This window comes from Rosa chinensis, chromosome 7 (genome assembly GCF_002994745.2).
Source record: "Rosa chinensis cultivar Old Blush chromosome 7, RchiOBHm-V2, whole genome shotgun sequence".
NCBI classification, from domain to species: Eukaryota; Viridiplantae; Streptophyta; class Magnoliopsida; order Rosales; family Rosaceae; genus Rosa; species Rosa chinensis.
The window spans coordinates 63685258-63702614 of record NC_037094.1 but is presented as its reverse complement, the minus strand read 5'-3'; the positions used below and the strand labels follow the sequence as shown (position 1 = coordinate 63702614).

The 17357-nt window shown below is 36.3% G+C and overlaps 2 protein-coding genes and 1 long non-coding RNA gene across 11 annotated transcripts; 1 reads left to right on the top strand and 2 right to left on the bottom strand.

Annotated features, from left to right (window-relative positions):
• The first annotated feature begins 225 nt into the window (after positions 1 to 225).
• LOC112178387 lies at positions 226 to 1335 on the top strand. The gene has a single exon (XM_024316542.1). The coding sequence runs from the start codon at positions 226 to 228 to the stop codon at positions 1333 to 1335; it is 1110 nt and encodes a 369-aa protein (XP_024172310.1).
• An 840-nt stretch (positions 1336 to 2175) lies between these two features.
• Positions 2176 to 11111, bottom strand: LOC112175592. 9 transcript variants are annotated; one of them, XR_005802566.1, is made up of 17 exons: positions 10920 to 11111; positions 10626 to 10814; positions 9548 to 9613; positions 9100 to 9218; positions 8919 to 8999; positions 8090 to 8165; positions 7639 to 7691; positions 7226 to 7388; positions 6729 to 6885; positions 6029 to 6663; positions 5816 to 5928; positions 5655 to 5717; positions 5361 to 5492; positions 4759 to 4891; positions 4291 to 4396; positions 3346 to 3411; positions 2176 to 2470 (listed from the first exon to the last, which is right to left on the bottom strand). It is a non-coding gene; the product is annotated as an uncharacterized LOC112175592 (long non-coding RNA). The 9 variants fall into 9 exon arrangements; XR_005802567.1 differs by lacking the exon at positions 5361 to 5492 and having other exon boundaries at positions 5798 to 5928; positions 10920 to 11110; XR_005802568.1 differs by lacking the exon at positions 5361 to 5492 and having other exon boundaries at positions 8919 to 8995; positions 10920 to 11110.
• Positions 11112 to 13615: 2504 nt separating this feature from the next.
• LOC112179663 (zinc finger protein DZIP1L) lies at positions 13616 to 17205 on the bottom strand. Its single transcript, XM_024318118.2, has 6 exons — positions 16755 to 17205; positions 16399 to 16671; positions 14596 to 14750; positions 14328 to 14454; positions 14099 to 14221; positions 13616 to 13975 (listed from the first exon to the last, which is right to left on the bottom strand). Exons 1-6 carry the CDS (start codon positions 16947 to 16949, stop codon positions 13829 to 13831), a joined length of 1020 nt encoding a protein of 339 aa, XP_024173886.1. The 5' UTR covers positions 16950 to 17205; the 3' UTR covers positions 13616 to 13828.
• Positions 17206 to 17357: the final 152 nt, after the last annotated feature.

The window sequence follows — 17357 nt, the reverse complement described above, 5'->3', positions numbered from 1 at the left end:
GAGAAGAGCGAGGACAGAAATGACTTTTCGGCCAGCTTGAAATTCTCGTCAGGGGTAGTTTCCTAAATCAACGTTCCTAAATCCTGATCCAACACGGAGTAACCGAATCCTCTCTCTATATATACAGTCCCCCCCACACTTTCCTTGTCGATCAACTCTCTCTCCCTCTCCTTCTCTTTCTGCAAGTTTGTTTCCTACTCCTACTCTACATCAATTGAATTGAAAATGGCTTCTTCTTCAATTTCTTTTTTCACGCGCCTTGAAGACCTTGATGTCGGTGTTGTGAAGACGTTCCACCCCACTGATTCCGATTTAGTGGGAAGCTATCTCTACAACAGAATCAAATCTCCAACCCCAATTGGAGGAAAACAAACATTCCCTGAGATTGAAATATATGGCACCACAGGTTTACCCCCGTGGGATATCTGGAGAATTTATGAGCCTTGCAAATTTCCACATCAAGATTATATCTATTTCTTCTCCCCGGTCAAGAAGTTGGGTTCCCGCTGTTCTCGCAGAATTGGTTCCGATGGGGGCACCTGGAGCGAGACTGAATCTGCTAAACCTGTCTATGTCAGTGGAATTGAAGAAGCTTATGGGAAACTAAGGAAATTTAGATTCGAAAACAACAGAGACAAAGGCTGTGAACACCATGCTGCTTGGTTGATGGATGAATTCACCATCAACCAAGCACCCGATTTGGCTTTGTGCCGGCTCAAACTCAATGAAAAAGGAGGAGGAAGAAAAAAGAGGAAGAAGAGTTCTGATCATGAGACTAATGAGGATGAGAATCACAGAAAGACAATGTCTTTCAAAAACCGAAAACTTGAACCGAAAAGAGTTCAAGTTCAAAACAACATGTGTGAGCAACAAAAGGGAAGTGCCTCATTTAGTAGTGCTAGCACGACACAGCAACTGCCCCCACAATGTGATGATCGTGGTTACTGTGTGGATGAGAACCTACTTTTCTCTCCAACCGGCTTGGTTGATGATTATGATGACATTTTGGATAGTGATCAGTTTTTAGCTTCTCTTGATCAATGGTATGAGGAACAACAACAACAGTTTTCGGATTCTTCACTGCTAGTGCCGCAGCAACAAGTAGAACCCAACAACAGTTGTGTGGAACAACAACAGCAACAAGATGAGCAGAAACTGCCGCCTTCTCCCTCTCTCGTTCACGAGCAGCAGCTCTGTGGTGGTTTTGATCTGATGGTTTATGGTTGTCAGGACCTTGATATTGCACTCGATACTCCCTACTTACAGTCTGACGAATTTTATGGATTTGTTCAAGATCAGCCTAAAGCACTGTATCAGTATTCTGACGTTTTGTAGTGACAATCTTTTTTATTTCTACATTCAGAGTTTCTTACAATGGTCAGCATCAGTATTTGGATAATTGACCACAGGCATTCCTCGACTCCAACTTCTTCCTCCCCTCTAGAGGCAACTTCTTTTGGCGGCCAAGTTCAATGAATTGGCTGGACTACTACTTGTATATTTTAGTTTTAGCTAGGGAGATCTCTGTAGCTTTCTTTTTTGTTCTGAACACAGTAATTCATTACTAGTTACTGTACTACACTGTAATCTAATTTCTCTTCAAGGAAGTCAAATACTTTGCATTTGTTTTTCACTCTTTAGTTGGCTGTTACACTTGATCTTTGTACTGTAGTGTGTACATGTACTGCAGCATTCTCAGTAACACGAAAAATTATGAATCAGGTTCAAAGTGAATCTCAACTGAAAGGAAATATCTACTTCTGGCCAATTCAAGATCACATCTTGCAACTAGAGTAATCCAAATTATTGCCTAATAAATAATTAATCAAATAATGAACTAACTACTTTAAAGATCATCCATGTATAAGCATTAAACAACTGAAAGGAACTTTATCAAGAGCCAAACGAAGCAACCCTAACAAATCATACTTTCAATCAAGCAATACTAAAAGAAAAGTATACATATAAGCATTAAATCCCTTCATTGACCTCCTATTAAAACAAAACCAAGCAACCCCTTAAATCAAGCAATGGTCAGAATCAGTATTTGGATAATTGACCACAGGCATTCCTCGACTCCAACTTCTTCCTCCCCTCGAGGCAACTTCTTTTGGCGGCCAAGTGCAATGTATTGGCTGGACTACTGCTTGTATATTTTAGTTTTAGCTAGGGAGATCTCTGTAGATTTCTTTTTTATTCTGAACGCAGTAATTAATTACTAGTTACTGTACTACACTGTAATCTAATTTCTCTTCAAGGAAGTCAAATACTTTGCATTTGTTTTTCACTATCAGTTATCCTAGAAAATCCTTCCCGCGCGATGCTGCGGGGGGGCTTGGTTTTTCTAAACTGAATTAAAGTGTATCTTTGCAATTCCTCCTTCATTCTCCTAACTTCAGTGGTCTTTTCCACCATGCTTGTAATCTCGGATATCTTCAAGGCAGCATTGGCCAAGTTTCTCCACTCCACCCTGTATGATAGATGAAACAATATAGTTAGCCCGAATGTCTCATCTTGAAATTCTTTTGTTTGTGTATTCCCTCAACTTCTTTCAAAAATAACTTCATTCCCTGAATCATGAGCTAATATTTATAGAAGAATCCAGTAAAGATACAATGTCCATTGGAATTGCCCAAAGATTTTGTTTTCATTACCAAAATCCAATAAGCTATAGTAACAGAAAATTCACGTCTGCAAAAAACTCAAGAAAAAGTCCATTTCTAATTGGGAATCAAATAGAAAAGTCCGGAGTCTAATCAATTTTGTCAACCATGTGAAGGAGAAACAGAGGATATTTTTAGGTCATTGTATATGTAGTATTAGCATTTCATATTCCATCTTGCAATGAAAAATCAAGTAAGGGACCAAATCCATCAGCTGAAACTATAAACTTAATCTCAGAAGCAACCAAGCAGACCTAACAAATAATTAATCAAATAATGAACTAACTATTTTAAAGATCATCCATATATAAGCATTAAACAACTGAAAGGAGCTTTATCAAGAGCCAAACGAAGCAACCCTAACAAATCATACTTTCAATCAAGCAATACTAAAAGAAAAGTAGACATATAAGCATTGAATCCCTTCATTGACCTCCTATTAAAACAAAACCAAGTAACCCCTTAAATCAAGCAACCCTAACTAATGACCTGTTGTTTGTGTTCAACTACGGCAGCTTTAGATTGCACATTTTGTTGATTTAATTCATTAGCTTTATATAGCAGGTTCCATTGATCAGCTTCAGCACTCTCATAATCCGCTGCATTAGCTTTCACATTATCGGGTCTGTTAAAATTTTTCACTTTTTCAGTTATAGGATTAGAACATATTGAAATTTCATACCTTACCACTCGTACTACGGTCAACTCGTAGCCACCTCCACAGTAGATGGGTCACCAACATTCAGATCTGCAATAGTAACATGAGAAGTCAGTACGTTTCTTTCTTTATTTTACTGGCAATACACTGTTAAAAATTATCTTCTCTCAAGCAGATGTGCAGAATCAATGGAAGAGAGTTTTATGATTTGTGATGGTATTACCAACACTGTGCCAGTAAGTAAAGAAATTAAGTTTGCTTGGAAAGTTATGCATCTATTATCTTCTTCTTTTAAGAAATCCAAAGTAACTTCAAAGATTTAAAAAGTTAGAGAAGTCGCATATTGCATGATTTGAAAATAGAGTTTCTGATGACAGTTGGGCTTTGAATACAAATATGTTGGATCAGTGTTTTGACAGAATGTCAGTGTCATTGGTCCTTTGTTTCCTGGTGAGCAATTAATAAATTGATTATTGCACTTCATGGATCCAGTTCAGTAGTTGTGAAAAATTGGGGATTGGAGGATGAGTGCATTCATTCTATATTTTTCTTCTACTTTCTTCAATACTTAAGAAAAAGATCAGCATGCTAGCAATATCCATCCAGAAAATAAGCAAGTGAAATAGAGGCAATGACATGTCATTCACATCCATTACCTGTAGTGTTTGGCATAAGTTTACTACAGTAAAATGCAACACCTCGATCTCTAGCAGAATTTATTAAATTCTTTTACCTAGATATTAGATGATTCTTGAAAAATAAGTTGAAAAAATCTAAACAATGTGTTTTCCAAGGTCATGTCAAATATTCATCAACAGTTACGTATGTATATGGACACCAAATTACTAAATGAAGAAGTAGCTTCATTTAATGATTAACTATATTGAAAGATAAGCCAAATCAATCTAGATGATGTGTTTTCAAACTATGGTCTTAGTGAAAGTCCTATGGATTTAATGTTATACAAACCTGAAGCTTGTTCTGATTTCTAACAACCAACAAATTCAGCCATCAGACCTTGCAAAAACATTCCAACTCTCAGCATACAGATGCATTTGACGTCAAGCTAGAGAACCTGTATTATGTTAATAAAATTACATTCAGGGATCATATCTATGTACTGCAAAACTAATTTGCTATGAGAACTGTACATAAGAATTTCCATGATCAACTTGTAACTATAAAAGATTAATAAGCAATCTAGCGTATATTTAGGCAGGCACCATATCTTTGTTCAAAGCCGACAGAAGTTCAGGTTACAGATTGGAAATGTAGCAACGAACAAACATATAAGCCAATGAATAAAACAAACATTGTAAAGAGAAGGATAAACCAAACCAAGTCCAAAGTCAAATGATCGAGAAGTAAAGGAATATGTAGCAACCATGAACCATCACAGCCCCATAAATAGAAAAATGAACTGCTGAAAAATTTTACCTGCAGTGAACAGTGAATTTGGTACAATATCTGCAGAATCCGCAATCTTCACCTCAGTCTTCCTAATACCACCACAATATACTTCAGGCTACAAAAACAATTTTTCTTGACAATTTGATTTCCTACAGCAGACCTGCATACAAATAAGAGCAGCATCAAGACCATAAGGAGATGTTATAACAATTATCATTTGTATATTCTTAGTATATTTATTTCAAATTTATAGAATCTGCAACAGTTTCTAATATTATATCCATTATCTTCAATCTTTTTGTGCAGTCAGTATGGGAGATGAAATATATGAAAAATGGCAAATCAACAGTCATGTGAAAGCTTCAATCTTTTTTTTTTCTTTTCTCTGATATCAAAATGTTTTCAAATTGAATTGCAAGTACAAAAATCTCATAACACAAATAGCCTTCTTTCAACCCTTTTGGGCGTCCAATATCATACACTTCAATATAAAAAAGCTCTATCTGGCTTTTAACAAAATTTGAACCTACAGCACATTGACTGGTGGAACACCATTTCTCAGTATCTTTAACTTATGGGTGATCATTGCTTGCTTTATGCGAACGTTAATAAAGGGGGTATTATTCTACCATTGAGCTTGAGCACACCCACTCGCAATCTGAAGGATTATCAAATGGATCAAAATGCTGATCCACCACCCTTTGTCTTCCTAAGCATGACATCTCTAGCCTCACTGGTTCTAATAACACAGAACAATTAAGCTCTCACTGGTTCTAATAACACAGAAAGAGAGAGTCACAAATTTCTCAAGCTCACACCAAATAACACTGTTCACGCTCTTGATCAACCACCATGCTAAAAAAATAAAAAAACAGTTGCCCCCCCCCCCAGCAAAAAGGGAAGAATAAATGATTCATGATTACCTTTTATGGAATAGATGATTCGTGCTCTGATGCTCAAGACTGAATAGAATCCAACCATCTCACCTGAAATTAGAGGAGATAATGAGCAGAAAGAAAGAAAGAAAGCAAATCCAAATTCACAGAACAAAAGCAACGAACCGAACTCTGTCAATATCGCTTACACGGCTGTAGACGACACCGAAGAATTGGCAGTGTCACGATTGAGATCAACAATTTGGGTACTTGGGTGTAACAGTGGAGGTCGGTGTAAACAGATGCTTCCCGAAGAACACGGCTGTAGAAAAACAGAAGAAATACACAAAATTCAACTACAAAAAACTCACTTAAGACCACAATTCTGGACAACTGAAAAAGAACCCAAATCAAACACATACCTATTGAAAGCTTCCTCCCACACTCGATCAAAATTCTAGCAGCAACCTTTTCCGAAACAAACCCAAACTTTGCTCCAAAAGTCGACCAAAATCTTGGACGTCTCTTCTTCTTCTTCTTCCTATCCCAGCGACTTGCGATCAAAATTCGAAATGCTACATCAAACCCACAATTCAAGATGGCAAATCGTATATGAAACTAGAAATGATACCCGTGCATTGCTGCAGGATTTTTGTTAACAATTTTGTATGCAAGGTTTGTTGATGAGTTCATTCATCCAGTTTAAGCATGGCAATAAACTGAATGCATTCATTTGTCAAGATCAAGAGACTGGTAAAGTGGTAATAATGATAACAAAATGCATGTACAAAACTAATGTATGGCACAGAGCTAAGGGTATATGCATACAGTTATTCTTTTTTGAAGGAAGAATATTTACAAAATGGTAAGACATACATCAGAATATATATTACGAAATCCAAATTTTTTAGCTAGTCAATATATATATAAGTAATACTTTCAGCCTCAATAAATCATCTTTGCTAACTGAAGTGGTTCCTCTACAATTTCCTCTAAAATCTCTATCAATGAATCTGGTGGACTCAATCACCAATTCCCACTTAACTTGAAAATAGAGCTGCAAGGGAGATCCACACATAACTGACATAAGAGAGTAAATAATTACTACTATTGATTAATTACCTCAATCACCGAATTTGTTTCAGACTTATTCTTGAAACTGGCATCTCTAATGACTAATCAGGTTAGCAGAAATATATTTGAAAGCCTAATTGCTCCTTTTTTTGACATCTTTCCGTGACAGAAGCCTTCAATATATAGCTGTGCATAGAGGCTGGTGCTGAAGAAAGAAGAAGACAAAAAAGGAATTATTTTTGTGACAAAACAGCTTATTTTCAATTATCCATGGTTTTCTTTCTAACTGAACTAACAACTAACAGAAATATAATGAATTCCTGCGTTTCATAATTATTTTACATATTCACCTATCCGAGCATAAATCTTTCATATAGTGAAACTTTGTCAGGATTGAGGATGTAGAAAGTGCTTCCTGTGCTTGATGGTGAAACTTTGTCTAGAATACCGAATATATGGAAGTTAATATAAAAGAGATCAAATAAAAGTATGATTTTTCTGTGATACTATATCTGAATGACATAATAAAAGTTAGTATGGCTTACTTTGATATTGTTTCAATTTGAGGCTTGTGAAAACTGCGAGTGCAGTGGCGGTGTTGTCCTGATAGCCTCAATATTGAGAGTGCATGAAATATCCCCCCACAATGTCACCAGTATATCTTCTTTCCCGCATTTTAAGATTTAAACAGTTGTCAACATAACCATACTACATTTAAATACAAACAAAAAAGGACGATGAAAACGGGCAAAGATAATTAAGGTCACCCCAGAGATGCAGATGATGGAAAATAAAAACTCAACTAAACCCTTCTTATTAGGCAGTATGAAAAGAAAAATGGTCATTTTCAAGTTACATGAAGATTGAAACACCAAGTTCAATTCTAATATTCAAAAACTGCAAACATCAGAAATGTAACTAAAGCTAACATCAAAACTAAAAAAGATGAAAAAAGTACCTTTCAAATCTAAAGACAATTCATCCCTTGAAGTATTTTCTTGCCAGTTCCACCTGAGACAATTCATCCCTTTAAATTATTTGTTCTCCCACCAAAACCATCTCAACTTGAGGAGGTTTAAAGGTGATCCTCATCCACATCGATAAAAAATAGGAAACAGGTGCAGAACTACTTGTGGCTTTCCCTGATGAGGTTTTACCTCATAATGAACAATATTTTAAACGTAATAAAATACTCGACATAACATAGAATTCGAGGTTGGAAATTTTGAGTCCTGCTAAGTGTAATATAAATCAATTAGTTTTGAGTCAAATATTCTAATTAAAAGATGATATCACAGACGGTTGATGATTAGTTTCAAGTTGGATTCTATGGTTTAAAAGCTGATCGAGTTGATAAGTTGTAAAATCAATTAAGAATTAGGTATGAGAGGATTGGATTGAGAACCTACCAATGCTCTAGTTTTCAATTGGTGTCGTCTTGAGTTCCTTACACCTTCATCAAAGTAGATGGCCTCCATGTCAGATCTGTGATGCACATAAAATAAAGTCAAAAATAGAGACTATAGAAGTCCATAAACCACTGACAATAAGAGTTGCTAATGCACAGGAACAAAAAACCAATTAACCATATATTACTCAGAAAAATAGGTGTCTCATCGATTGTCTAACAGTGGTTTAGAGTCTTCGGGGTGTATAGAGAGAGAGAGAGAGAAAAAATAAAGTATGTTTTTGGCGAATAACATTTATTTAGATTAATAAGTAAAATGATATATCCGGAAGTAAGAACAATAATGATGACACCCAAGATTTGATATAATCGAAGCTGATGAGTTCCCTGCGAGGAACTCTCACCATTAAACAGTAAAATTATATGGATGGAGAATATTGTTCCAGTTAGTCAGGACATTATATTGCATGCAGTACTGAAAATGCTTTTTGTATGCCGATAACCCAATACTTGGAACCTACCTCCGAGAGGGTTCTGAATTGTTTCAACCAAGTTATATTCTTAAGTGGTTATAATGTGCTCTTATCAAGCTAAGCTGAGAAGGTAAAAAGATATCCAATAAATTTGTAAACTAATTCGAATCAAAACTGTAAACTGTCACTGCTACTGAAAGATTACCAATAGAGGAATCTCTAAGCTATAATTTCTTCTCCTTTGGCTTGGTGTTTCTTTTCTCTTCTTAGAATTAGCAGTTTTTTCTTTTTTCATAAAAAAGGAAAACAAACCCAGAAACACAATCCAAAGAAAGAAGATCAAAGAGGAATACCAACCTTCCTGGAGACTGTTATCCAGCAATTCTTCCTGCACTTATGTTGGCAACCCTTCCACCCAAGGTATTCCTCTCTTTCTGGCTAATGCCAACAATCATTTCAAACAAAAATTCTCAAAACCTAGATAATGCCATAGCATATATCATGAAACAAAGGGTAAATAGTTCTTTAGAAGACTAACCTGTGAGAAAGGCAATCAAGGTAGACAACCAAGCCACTGAACCATAACCATCTCATACAAATCAAGTATCACCCAAAAAAGCCTCAGACAATTTGTTTCGATACTGCACTCATCCTCCCCTGCATGACCCAAACCCAAAATCAGTGACATGCAAACATTCAGAATGAGTCTGAAGAAACTTTCAATGAAGTGACGAAATATTCTGCATGCATATATATAGACCACCACACAATAATTCACTCTTCACACTATCATTCTCAACTTAAACTATCCTAAGTAAACAAAAAGTATTATTAAAAAAAAAGTTCAATGCAATTACATCAGTTCATAGAGATGAGATGAATGACTTGAGGTAGATACTTCTTTTCACAATGAGCACCAAGATTGATAAAGAGACAAAGCAAGCTATACATTGACTAAAGATAACAGGAAAAGAAACTATCCATACCCTCAGGCTTGATGTTCGAAAGCCCATATTCCAGGTTGTAAGATGTAAGTCTCCTCAAAGCATTTCCTACATAAAAAATATAATTACAGATAGGAGAAGAAGAAAAAGGTAAAAGAAACAAAACTGGAAGCTGTAACCAATCTTGTGGAGAACGATTGCAGCCCAATTTATCTGGAAACTCAGTGTAATAAGCTTGGTGACATAAAGATGTCAATTAATTAAACCATAATAAGTATGCATGATACTTTTAAGTATCTATGTGGTTCAAATTATTAATAAAAAAGGAAAACAACATCAAAAGCCCAGAACCACATACATCCTTATTCATGAAATTGGCATGAAGTCTAAACTTCCTCGGGAGCCCTATTTTTCTTAGTTAGGAAATGCATGATATTCATCCATTGGCATATTAATCTTATGCCTAACACAAAGTCTCCACTTAATTAAGATATTTTGAATATCAATAACCCCTCTTCACAATACCAAAGCTTACAACTATCAACTGATGCAATTTAGAGTGAACCTTAACAATTTCCATCATTTACTGAAACCATAATCAATTCTTAGCATCCAAATCAATTTACAAACAACTCCACAATTGCATATCAATTTTATGTTAATGTTCCGGGACAACCAAACTAACATGCCACTGGGAATGATTCCCAATTATAATCATAAGACATAATTGAATGATCACAGTCCAATACAATTCTACTATAGTTGATATTGATTTCCAAAAATCAACTAACCATATATAGCAAAAAGCTATAACTGCAGAAACCAATTCTCAACAACTCTACTACTTGCGTATCAAATCAAATGAAATTCCAGAACACTATCTTTTTTTCTTTTTTTTGTTAGAGAATACATGAAAACTAAGCATATTCCATAGTGATGACAGGGAAAAATAAATAGAAAATGTGCAATTGGAAAACCAAATTCAGTGTAAAACAATATGACAGAGTAAACAATATGACAGAGTAAAACAATCATCAAAAACCAAATGGCACTAAGTAAAGCAAGCCCCTAGAAAAAACTAAATTTTGCAGTGTAAACACTTTAGTAGTAGAGAACATACGAGGTGGTCTTGTGAGAAACTGGTTCAAATTGAAGGCCTGCTCTAAACTAAACACTTAAACACGCCATTTTCCTTTCTTTTCAAGAAAGTGCAATCAATACACTTTAAATCAAACAGTGGCTTCATCATGTATAGCATCACGGTTCTCAATCCATAAATCATAATCAAATCCACATAGGGGAAAATAAGCTGCAATAGCAAAACACAGAAAATTTCCCATCAATTCAAATCAAAATTCTACACCGAACCATAGCAAAAACAAAATTCACATCGAAAAGAATGAATTCTTCATACTTTCTCTTTGATTGCTCCTCATATGATCCTCGTCATTTCATGACCTGAGAAAAATTACACAATAAGCACAGCAACAATCAACTTTCTCTTTGATTGCTCCTCTCCATTCTTCGCTCTCTCGGTCTCTGTCTGTGTACTTGAACACCAAAGCCGATGATCTCACGAGTATTTACCCAACTCATAACCCATACCCACCCATTTTCAAATTTTTTTTTTTAAATACTCACTATTTAAGCGCCCCATTCCCCATCTGGGGATATTTTCAAATAGTCGATCGGGTATTTCATATACTTGAGATAGTGTTTAAGAAAGAAATTGTTGGTTTAGTCACGAGGAAGCAATACGTTTAAAACAAATATTTATTTTCATAAAACAATTTTTACAACTTGGCGATTAAATGTAAAATAATAAAATTCGGTTCGTAAATGAACCATCCACACATATCGCCTTTTGAATCGTTTTTTTTCCACAATTATATGAAGATCCAACGGTCGAATCCTCAAGGATCACCCTTAAGATCATCTTTTCACAATTACAAGATGATCCAACGGTCGGATCCTCACGGATCGCCTTTTAAATCATCTTTTCACAATTATACGATGATCCAACGGTCAAATCCTCACAAATCGCCCTTAGGATCATCCCCTCAAAATTATACGAAGATCCAACGGTCGGATCCTCACGGATCGCCTTTTGAATTGTCTTTGAACAATTATACAATGATCCAACGGTCAGATCCTCACGGATCGCCCTTAAGATCATCCTCTCAAAATTATACGAAGATCCAACGGTCGGATCCTCATGGATCGCCTTTTAAACCATCTTTTCTCAATTATACGATGATCCAACGGTCAGATCCTCATGGATCGCCTTTTGAATCATCTTTTTCACAATTATTCGATGATCCAACGGTTAGATCCTCATCCGAGACCACACAAAGTCATCGGAACACCCCATATAGGTTTTCTGTTTTTTTTTTATTATTATTATTATTTTTTTTTAGAATTAGAAAATCATAAAAATGCCCATATGTTGGTGGAAAAATAATAGTTCTCAATTAAAAAAAAATTTTGGATGTGGTTTACAATTTTATATGGGTATTTGGGTAAAATTTGGGTACCCACGGGTATATCCATAATCCACCCATTTTTATACGGGTATTTTGTAATTACCCATACCCATATACTATGGGTATTACCCGTTAACAAATACCCAAAAGGAAAAATTACTCACGGGTACCCGTACCGTGGGTTTTAATGCCATCCCTACTCATGAGATGAGAAGGCCCTAGAAGAATGCCAGCAATCGAATGAGAAGCCCCCAGAAGAATGGCACAGCGTTTTTGACAAAACAGACCAGAGGTAGAAACGATCTCTTACTGTTAAATGAACAGGAAAATGAACAGTAAGTGAACTTTAGTATATAGTAAATGGCACATAAACCGTGTAAACCAAACGTTTACAAATTGAATATCATACCTGGATAACTTTTCTTCAGCATTGTTGTAACTTTTCTTCACACTCTCACTCTCTATCCAGCTATCCAGCTATCCAACTGGTCGACCTGAATCTCTATCTCCCCCTCTCACCCGTGCTGTCGTTGCGTAGAGCAAACACACGTAGCACTGAGCAGCATGCCAAGGCAATTCTGTAAAACAGCAGAAAGAAGAAGGGCAGAATCGCCAATCCACTATTCATTCAATTTGTCTTTTCTGAAATGAACAATAAAAGCGTAGTTTAGCTTTTAGTAATCCAAATTATTGGTATCTGCTCAAGTTTTCTTCCTCTGGTAGTTTCAACTTCATATACCAGAATTCTGTAACCTTGAGTATGGTAATGAGAAAGCCAACATCAGGCACCGGTTTAGGTAAATTCAACGTTTAACTATCAGTTATATTTGTACACACAGAATTGTGAGAGGGATATATGTTACTGCCAACTCTTCAATACTCTGACTGCATCTTTGGTGTAGTGTTGGAGAACAGACACTGAATGAAGTGCATCTGTTCCTAGTTCGAGAACAGAAATAAGCTGTGTGTATCATCATAGTCACACACCAGAGTACAATTGTACTTGATAATTAGGGCAATGATGCAGACAGCAATATGATCTCGAACATTACCAATAGCATATAATCTGTTCATAATTTTAGGTGACCATTCATCTGTTCATATATGATTCCCCTCAATTATTTCCTGTTACATGAAGTGTGGTGGCAAGTCTGGTGAACTAAAAGTGAATTTGTTTTACAAATTTATGGAGGTGATCTGAACTACTCTCAACAATGGTCCAGAGACATAAACATGCGTTTCTAGAGTTCAAGGACTTGAAACATAGATCATTCGGAGACTCAAGATTACTGTCCACCTCCGAGGCTTGTTCTCGTAGAGTTTTGAAATGAACAATAACAATCGGTTGAAAAAAAATATGAACACCTCTGCAACCATTTCTGTATTAAATTTCGACCAATGTATCGTCAGCATCATCAAACCTATTGTTTTCATGTTATCAACAAGCAATTTCAATCATCCCCATCAAACCTATCGTTTTTCTTTAAATTTTTGTCAATACAAAACCTTTTAAAGCCTCTGTTTTTAATTTTTCATACCTTTTACAGTATTATGGCCTTTTAAAGCCTCTGTACCATTGTAACCATGTAATGCAAATGTTAATTCACGACATTCCCATTTCTTACTGTGTACAACAGAAAATGTACTCGTTCATAATACTGTAAATCTATGTGTTCCAGCCATTCACTAAAAAGACTTGGCAAATGATTCTTACAAGTTACAAACAATTTTGTTAGTCATTTGAAAATCTGCAATCTTATGCCAACCAACCCATATGATGAGTACAGAGAAAGGTACAAATGAGAGGTGAGATATACATCAGACTATTTCGGAAGTTTTCCTATTGCTTTTTATGCAGTCTTGAGTTAGGGGAGTTACAACGCAAGGGTGAGAGAGGTTGTCTTGCTGATTCTTGGTCACTGAAATCGATCTTCCCCTGAATCGGGCTGCAGCTCATCACCTTAGAGCTAGATTTTCGCTTGTTTGACTGCAAAAGGAGAGAATGCATAAAATTAGATCCTCCTACAATTTCATGGACATGAAATGCCAAGGAAAGTATAAGAGCATAGTAAAACATGCAATCAAAGCTATTCTTCTCCCTTTCTCTCACCTTCGTTGATACATCAGTATGCTTTCCATCAGAACCAGAATTGTTTCTTTCCTTGCGGTACTGCTTCAGTAATCTTTTGTTAGCTTCATCTAACACTTTGTTTTCTTCGAAAAGCAATTTGACCTGCATTCATCATAATATAAATGGGATATCATTAGTTCATTACACTATATCAGGTTTGACATGGAAGTGGAAGAATCAATATTAGAATACGTTCTGCTCTTCTCACCTCCTCTTCAGCAGAAAGAAGATTGATCCTTAGGTGTTCTTTATCCTTCTCAAGTGTTTCATTATTCTTTTGAAGTGTTTTCAACTCAGCAACTAGCGATAGAACTTTTTGAGATGACGGCCTCAAGCTGCCACGTAAACAAAAATAAATTTTAAGCATTCTTTGACTTCAGAAAATAGAAATTGACACCCATATATCAGCAGTAAAACAGTACTCTGCCACAAAAACAACTCAGAAAGGAACAATGCACAGTGGTAAACAAACTCACCCATTCCACATATTTAGCAACCTTTGACATGACTCATTTCCGCTATTGGCCTCCAAAAATGCACATGCCGCCCCAGTTTCATCTTTGGTCAATATTGCTAAAACAGACTCCACTAGTTTCTCTTCAACAGGTGAGCCATCAGCAGATGAATCAACCTTCAACATAGAAATATTCATCAGCCTTAGTAAAATCACAGTAAAAGAGACTCTGAATCATAATACCTATTTTTCTATATCATCATCAACAGGAAATACAACATCTGCTTAAGAAGTGATTCTTACTGATATTTAAGCCTGTTTTGCAATTACAAAATCCAATCTTATTTGATTGATGCAGTAATAAAAAGTTCCACATGACCTTAGTAACACAATACCTAAATAGCTTAACCAGATTTGCAGGTATATTATGTCACGTAAATTGTAGCTAATAATCAACTGCCCATATGCAGACATTGCTAACTGTCACTAATACGTTCAGTGGGATAACGATTGATATTCTTCATATACATTCCACATGATCTCTCATTAATCATTATACAACCAATGAGTGGCATACGATGGACTCAGTGACTTACATTCTAAATCAATCGGCAATTAGATTCAAATTTTTCCTAAAAAGAACAACAAAGCATGCATTAAGACAATCAAATTAGCTTCTGATTTCATGTTTTAAAAAATCGGAAAATAAAATTCATGAGAAACTAGGTCTAGTTTTCCATAAATGCTAAAATTTTATTGAGAGTGAGATAGAATTATAGAATGATATATCTTTCTAGAATCCTGGTCCCAAATATACACAGTAGCAGCACTGAATCTGAAATGGAAGGGACTAAAGCTTATAGTTAGGTTAAAGTGCCAATCTTATACACACAGTTATATTAATAAGCTTCCCAAATTCCACATCTAGCAGCACTCTACTGAGATGGAAGGGAGTAAAGCTCAAGTTTGAGTGATAACGCAAGTTGTCAAACTCTGAATCCTATACACAGTGTTCAGCAGATACCCCTAACTGGCTTCACATTTACTCTCTTGAAAAATTGACAACAGGATAAGTTTTTACAAAGGATTGAGATAAAGAGGGTACCATTAGGCATATCTCTTCAAAACCAATTACCAATAAGGCAATAACTGATTACTACCCCTTACAGCAAAAACATGCACATTGAACTTTTGCAATAGCAACAAAAGAACATGAGAACTTATAATTCATGGCTAGACACGTCCTACATTGAAGAAAACTAATTATGAATACTCCACATTATCATTTTTTTTTTTGGGTATGATTTGATGGCTTCAGTTGATTGGGCTCATACTTTGCCTTAATTACTATTATTCCCATCAAGATCAAACCAAGTTTCCATACAATGTACTGTAATAAGTATCTAAATGCTTGAAAGAAATTGGCCAAGAAAACAAGAATAGAGCGCCGGGTGTGTTTTTAGTGGAGTTATAACTTTAACCTTACAATCTGAATATCAGACAAGTTCAGCAAAAGTAGCAATCAAACAATTCCTCCTGTCTTCCAATGGAACATGAGTTGCCGCACATAAAAGATTATGAAGCACAACTATCCAAACTATTTAGATTGTTTCTAATTCAACAAATGAATTTCGTAACAGCATGCCACAGGAATCATTTCAACAAGCACAAAGGAAAAACAACAGAACTTCAATTCTCAAATAACTTTGCACAATTAATGACTCTCACAGCTAATTACCAAAGAATCAAATCAAACAAGTCCAATTTCATTCAATCCATGAAAAACTAATAACTACACCAATAAAAGATAGTTAGAAAGAATTACCGAAAGCCTCTCGTATTCATTCTTGCAAAACTTCAACTCTTCCCTCAATTCTCCCAGTTCATCCTCCAACTCTTCGACCCGAAACTCAGCCTCCTTGGCCCTCTGGTCCGCTTCGTTTCCGAAATCCATCAAAGCCTCTCGGTCATGATCATAGAGCGAGCACTCCTTCTCCAACTTGTTGCACTGGCTCACCAGATGCGCACACTCCGCCGCTAGTCTCTGATTCTCCTCCACAAACTTCCTCAAAGCCTGAGCGTTCATACAAGCCTCGGCCTGAAACCAAAAACACATAAGAAACCCCAACCAATCCAAGCCAAAAAAAACTAAAAATTCAAAACGAATGCGAACGCACGAACCCTAGATCGCTCCAGAGCTTGATCCTTCTCTTTCAATTTGGCGAGTAGAACCGTGTACTGGTCGCGCAGCCGTCGCCTCGCGGCTTCCGAGCACCGGAGCTTCAACTCGAGAGTCTGCGTGGACACGGGGAGGCCAAGGGTGTGGTCAATCGACTCTCTGATGTAATCGTCGACTTCTTGCGGAAGCGGATCCATTCTTGCCTGTTCTTGATGTCGGAAACCCTAGACCGGCGGGAAAGATTGAAATGGGAAGAAAGGATGAGAGAAATTGAAAGCCTAAGGGTTCGATCCAAGGGGCGAGTCTGAGAGTGAATTGAAACCCTAGAAGGATTGGGGATTTAGGGTTGGGGTGTGGAATCGAAAGTTCGGGTTAGTTTGGGAGTGGGGAAACTTTTCGCTCTTTTTCACACACTCTGTTTTGCTCTCAGGGCTTTTTAAGGGAAAGGGGGAAATTGATTTTGGTGTGGGCTGTGTATTTCAAATTTGAAACTCTAGCCGTTATACAGGTACCATGGGAGGAGAAATAAACAGTGCTTGTTTACATATTTTTTTTTTCCATTTACCTCATTTCTAAGGGTTTTTTTTTCCCACTTACCTCATTAA